Source organism: Otolemur garnettii, unplaced genomic scaffold, assembly GCF_000181295.1.
Source record: "Otolemur garnettii isolate 467f Iridium unplaced genomic scaffold, OtoGar3 scaffold00032, whole genome shotgun sequence".
Taxonomy (NCBI): domain Eukaryota; kingdom Metazoa; phylum Chordata; class Mammalia; order Primates; family Galagidae; genus Otolemur; species Otolemur garnettii.
Window position 1 is genome coordinate 1,417,717 of NW_003852427.1, and position 5,854 is coordinate 1,423,570.

General features: G+C 53.4%; 1 protein-coding gene across 3 annotated transcripts; it reads left to right on the forward strand.

Moving 5' to 3' along the window:
• Window positions 1–146: 146 nt before the first annotated feature.
• On the forward strand, window positions 147–5,301 carry PPM1M (protein phosphatase, Mg2+/Mn2+ dependent 1M). Of its 3 annotated transcripts, none has more exons than XM_012804958.2 (9): window positions 147–894; window positions 1,036–1,290; window positions 1,716–1,844; window positions 2,688–2,772; window positions 3,156–3,274; window positions 3,451–3,514; window positions 3,751–3,858; window positions 3,966–4,114; window positions 4,459–5,301. In XM_012804958.2, the coding sequence occupies exons 2-9, from the start codon at window positions 1,274–1,276 to the stop codon at window positions 4,601–4,603; spliced, it is 816 nt and encodes a 271-aa protein (XP_012660412.1). In that variant the 5' UTR covers window positions 147–894; window positions 1,036–1,273; the 3' UTR covers window positions 4,604–5,301. The 3 variants fall into 3 exon arrangements, with proteins under 3 accessions (XP_012660412.1, XP_012660411.1, XP_023368825.1); XM_012804957.2 differs by having other exon boundaries at window positions 1,732–1,844; XM_023513057.1 differs by lacking the exon at window positions 3,451–3,514 and having other exon boundaries at window positions 1,732–1,844; window positions 3,953–4,114.
• The last annotated feature ends 553 nt before the right edge of the window (window positions 5,302–5,854 follow it).

Consider the following 5,854-nt stretch of genomic DNA (forward strand, 5'->3'; position numbering starts at 1 on the left):
GGCCCCGCTTCCTGCGCGGCTCGGGCTCCAGCTCAGGCGCCGCCGAGGCTTCGCGCCGCCCGGATGCCCGGCCCGTGCGCAGCCCAGCGCGGGGCCGCTCGCTGCCCTGGAACGCAGGCTACGCCGAGTGAGTGCCCCCGCTCCGGTCGACCTTTGTCCCGGGACCCCTGCCGGACTCGTCTTGGAGTTTTGTGCTGGCCTAGAAAACAGTCTTAAGTTGAGTGATTCCCCACCCCACCTGTGGATAACCCCTTGTCATCACCTCGGGACCCCTGACAACCTCCCCCTTACCCAACCCAGCCTTTCCTTTGGGACTCCAACCTCCCTCAGAGAAAAGCTGGAGGTGGAGAACAATCTGCACCCCAAGGGCTTCCAAGGCAAGGCGGAGACTCCTACAGTTCCAGCGTTCTGGGCTTGGGAGATATCCCCTACTCCCACCCATCTTACTCTGGGTATGGCCTATGTCTTGTGGGGCAGGGAATGTGAGGGAGCCCTAGATTTTGTCAGGCAGCCGGCTCTTATCTCCTAGCCCTGAGTCAACAGGTAGGTGCCAGAGGAGCTGGGCCCTGACTTTTTACCTTAAAAGTGAGGCCACCGAGCAGTTAGGAAACTTACATGGTGGTTTTCCAGGTGTGTATCAGGGACAGCACTGGGAGCTGTTGCCTCAGAGGGGAGGGCTTCTCACTCTGTGTGCCAGCTCAGGTCTCTGTACCCATGGACACATACATAGGGGTGTCTCTGAAGGGTCACTGACCACTTGCTGGCCTCAGGATCATCAATGCAGAGAAATCTGAATTCAATGAGGATCAAGCTGCCTGTGGGAAGCTGTGCATCCAGCGATATGAATTTGGGGCTGGAGAAGATCAAGAGTGGCTGACCCTGTGCCCAGAGGAGGTATGTGTAGCCCAGCCTGAGCCCCTATTACAGGCTGGGGCCAGGACCTGCAGGCTGAGGTTCTTAACCTGCTGCCCCATGTCCTAATTAAGGCTGGGCTGAGGAAGCCAGGCAGGACCTGACATAGCCTTTCTTGTGCAGTTCCTGACAGGCTACTATTGGGCACTCTTTGATGGCCATGGCGGTCCTGCAGCAGCCATCCTGGCTGCCAACACCCTGCATTCCTGCCTGCGCCGGCAGCTGGAGGCTGTGGTAGAGGGTCTAGTGGCCACCCAGCCCCCTATGCACCTCAGTGGCCGCTGTGTCTGCTCCAGTGATCCTCAGTTTGTGGAGGAAAAGGGCATCAGGGCAGAAGACTTGGTGATTGGGGCTCTAGAGAATGCCTTCCAGGAATGTGTGAGTGTGTGGCCTTTGGCTGGGGAAAAAGGGAAGATTTTGCCCCCAGGGACCTAAGGGAGTAGCATCACTACACACAGTGGGGATCACCCAGATACTTGGATTGTGAAGATGAAACTGGGTTGGTTTGTTACTAATAGCCATCAGTGTCATCATAGCCCCTCCCATTTAGTGCCTTCTGTGTGCTAGGTGCTTTTACCTGCATTGTCTCATTGCACACCCTGTTAGTCCTTGGTACAGGGGCTGATTTCCCTTCCTCTATTTTCAGTAGCACTTCCCTTGTCTAGATCTACTGACTACAGGGATCTTGGAGGCATGGCTGGACTTTGGGTTGGGACTGCCAGGTCTGCTGGTAGAAGTGAACTGTAGGGTGGGGGCTGGGGGACAAAATGGTATGGTGGCAGTATAGGTAACTGCTAAGGTAGCCTCGGTTTGCCCCAGGATGAGGTGATCGGACGGGAGCTGGAGGCCTCAGGCCAGGTGGGCGGCTGCACAGCCTTGGTGGCTGTGTCCCTGCAGGGAAAGCTGTATGTGGCCAATGCTGGGGATAGCAGGTGAGTGAGCTGCGCCTTGGAGGGTGGGCAGAGGAAGGGCGGGCAGGGCACAAGAGGCAGTGGGAAATAGTAAAGGGTGGATGGAAGTGGAGGGATAGAAATGGGAAAGACTGGGCAGTGCCTGTGGCTCAAAGGAGTAGGGTGCTGGTTCCATATACTGGAGATGGCAGGTTCAAACCGGGCCCCAGCCAAAAACTGCAAAAAAAAAAAAAAAAAAAACCCAGAAAGAAAGAAATTTGAAAGATCGACTGGCTGAGTTGCTTGTCTGTGTACTTAGCAGGTGTTAAGTGCGCAGGTGGGCAGTGGATGCCAGGGAGGGCAGGGAGCTCAGGTACCAGACTGAAGGGCTAAGTCTATACCCTGCAAAAACCAGGCAAGCCAGGCACAGTGGCTCATGCCTATAATCTTAGCACTGTAGGAGGCCCAAGCAGATAGATTGCTTGAGCTCAGGAGTTAAAGACCAGCCTGAGCAAGAGCAAGACCAAGACCGCCCCATCTCTACTGAAACTAGAACAATTAGCCAGGTGTGATGGTGCATGCCTATAGTCTCAGTTACTTGGGAGGCTGAGACAGGAGGATCACTTGAGCCCAGGAGTTTGAGGTTGCTGTGAGCTATGACACTGTGGCATTCTAGCTTAGGGCAACAGAGTGAGACTGTCTCAAAAAAAAAAAAAAAAACCCAAAAAGAAAGAAACTAGGCAGTCATGGAGGGCTTTGAGCAAGGAATCAGTGTGGGCAGAGCTGGCTCCTGGTGATTGACAGAGGGGCTGGCAAGAGGGTGGCCATGGGTAAGGGTGGAGGCCACCTCATAGACCTCCCTCTCTCTTCTTCAACCCCATCCAGGGCCATCCTGGTGCGGAGAGATGAGGTGCGGCTGCTAAGCTTTGAGTTCACCCCAGAGACTGAGCGGCAGCGAATCCAGCAACTGGTAGGTGTCCATGGGAAGGGGAGACTGTAGAGCCCTACCCTAATTCCTGGGTTCAGGGTGGCATTTGTGGCTCAGCGAGTAGGGCACTGGCCCCATATACCAAGGGTGGCGGATTCAAACCTGGCCCCAGCCAAACTGCAACAAAAAATAGCTGGGCATTGTGGTGGGTGCCTGTAGTCCCAGCTAGCTACTCCAGAGGCTGAGGGAAGAGAATCATCTAAGCCCAAGAGCTGGAGGTTGCTGTGAGCTGTGATGCTATGGCACTCTACTGAGGGCAACAAAGGGAGACACTGTCTCTAAAAAAAAAAGAAATAATTCCTGGGTTCAGGGCCAAAGGAGGCCATAGGAAGGAGCCTGACCTGAGCATAGTCTCCCCACCCCAGGCTTTTGTCTACCCTGAGCTTCTGGCTGGTGAGTTCACCCGACTAGAGTTCCCTCGGCGGCTGAAGGGGGATGACTTGGGGCAGAAGGTTTTGTTCAGGGATCACCACATGAGCGGCTGGTGAGCAAGCTTGGGGAACATGGTGGGAAAGGAGAGCCTTGGGGTCTAGGCTCAGCTGTATGTCTTGGGGAAGTCCCCCTTTATCTAGACAGGGTGGGTACAATGACGGCCCTAAGTTGGGGGAAGTTGAGGTGAGGTGTGGAACCTGGGTTGATGCTTTGGTCTGCTCCTGGTAGGAGCTACAAATGTGTGGAGAAATCGGATCTCAAGTACCCGCTGATCCATGGACAGGGGAGGCAGGTCAGTGCCTGGCCCCCCTCCAATAATCCCTCTCCACTTGCCCCCTGCAGAGATAGGAGCCCCTGTGTCCCTTCATAGTTGTGACAGGTGTCTAGTGATCATTCTGAGACCAAGATGTTGTTCCCTCAGCCCAGGGAGTACTCTGCCTCTCACTGTGTGCTCTGCAGTGCTGCAACCTAGCACTTGTGCATTTGCTGCAGGTGTTTGCCATCACTTCACACTTCTCTTCCCTCCAGGCTAGGTTACTGGGAACACTGGCTGTCTCTCGAGGCCTGGGAGACCATCAGCTCAGAGTCCTGGACACAAACATCCCGCTCAAGCCCTTCTTACTCTCTGTCCCTCAGGTAAGAAGACAAGGGCATCCACCTCACCTTACATCTCCCCAGAAATGCAATGAGTCTGGTGGGGGCAGGAAAGGGAGTCCTGACGCATCCTCAGGCTTAACTTGCAGGTGACTGTGCTGGATGTGCACCAGCTGGAGCTGCAGGAGGAGGATGTGGTTGTCATGGCAACTGATGGACTCTGGGATGTCCTATCCAATGAGCAGGTGGCACGGCTGGTACGGAGTTTCCTTCCTGCAAACCGAGATGACCCACACAGGTAATGTAGTTGCTGGGGACTTGCCTAGGCATGGGTTGTTGCCAGCAGCAACACCTAGAAGTAGTTATGGCTGAGAAGACAGCACTGACTGGGGCAGGTGGCCAGCATCAGGGCTGTCTCCAGCTTCCCTGGGGGAAGAAAGGAAAGCACGGGTTCCAAAAATCTCTGGATCTAGACTTCTGTGGTCCAACCTGTGGCCCTCTCTGCTTATTGCTTGCTTGGCTCAGTCAGACTGCATTGCTTGGGTCCCCAAGTGTCTAGTCCTGTGGATTGAGTTCTTCTGGAGGGTTGGGCTTACCCCTTTGCTGTGCCCTTAAAGTATATCTACAGGATGGTCTTCACAGGTTCTCGGAGCTGGCAAAAATGCTGATACACAGCACACAGGGAAAGGAAGATGGTCCCACAGGGGAAGGGCAAGTGTCCTATGATGATGTCTCTGTGTTTGTGATTCCCTTGCACGGCCAAGGCCAAGGGAGCAGTGACCACTGAAAATTCAGATACTGCATCCCAGAACCACTCCAGTGCCAGGCGTGGTCTGGACATCCCTCCACTGTGGCCAAGACCAGGTCCTGGACAGTCCTGTCCCCAGCCACAGCTGGGTACTCTTGCCATTACCCATTTCAAGTGGAACATTTATATAAGGCAGTCAGAGCTGGAAGAGTGTGGAGAGCTCAGCCCACCAGATCCTGTTTGCCATGATATATCTAAATCTCTTTGGCAGAAGCACTTTACAACTTAGGAAAAAGCAAATCATGCTCCTCAGACAAGATCTTCAACAGCCCAAAGCATTATTCTCAGATAGGGACACCTGATCTAAGGATATTAGCCAAAGATGCTAGCAGGGGCAACTAGCCTATGTTTGGACCCAGGTCTCCAATCCATGGATGTCAGGGCATCCATTCAATCCCTGAAGTCTATGCAGCATGCCATGTAGCAAGCTTTGGGTAAGCTCATATCTGTTGGAACAGCCTTCTTGAACACAACCCCTAAAAGAGACCAGCTCAGGTCCTGTCCTACTCTCCTCTGCCACTGGAGGCAAGGCACAGGCCCTAGGGCTAATGTTGTGGAAAAGCAAAAAGGGGTAAAGCTCTTGAGTTGGTTGGGAAGGAGTGCTCTCCAGTTGTTTTTTTTTCCTTTGAGGTAGAGTCTCACTATGTTGCCCTTGGTAAAGTGCTCTGATGTCACAGCTCACAGCAACTTCCAACTCTTGGGCTTAAGCGATTCTCTTGCCTCAGCCTCCCGAGTAGCTGGGACTACAGGCATCCGCCACAATGCCTGGCTATTTTTTGGTTGTCGTCGTCGTTTGGCAGGCCTCAGCCAGGTTCGAACCCGCCAGCTCTGGTGTATGTGGCTGGCGCCCTGTGCTGAGCTACAGGCGCCGAGCCTCCAGTAGCTACTTATAGCCTGGTCCTATCCCTCCCTTAGTCTGATGTCCCAACAACACCTTGCTTGGTTGTTCCCCATCACCTCTCTATTATTAAATGTGTACAAAAGAACTCTTATAAATCGTGTATTGCTATACAGGTTGGATCAAAGAGATCTACTGTTGTTGCCTTCTAATGGATTAATCTTAGCTCCAATTTGCAAGCTTGCATATCATCGGGACTGCATTTTCTCTGCAGCCTTCCTCGTTCTCAGCTTGGGTGTTCCTCAGTGAATCTTTGCCCAGAGACTAGAAAGCTGTCATCACTTGTGAGCTCTGGGCTTAAGATACTAGAAGAGTTTAGCCTTTTTCTTTTT

What these genes read in the sequence shown, in the direction of transcription:
- PPM1M (XM_012804957.2), top strand. Translation starts at nt 1,177, where the DNA reads ATGCACCTCAGTGGCCGCTGTGTCTGCTCCAGTGATCCTCAGTTTGTG. An exon ending in TCCATGGACAGGGGAGGCAG is followed by an intron (nt 3,515 to 3,750) that starts GTCAGTGCCTGG and finishes TCTTCCCTCCAG; the next exon opens with GCTAGGTTACTGGGAACACT. An exon ending in TCTTACTCTCTGTCCCTCAG is followed by an intron (nt 3,859 to 3,965) that starts GTAAGAAGACAA and finishes CTTAACTTGCAG; the next exon opens with GTGACTGTGCTGGATGTGCA.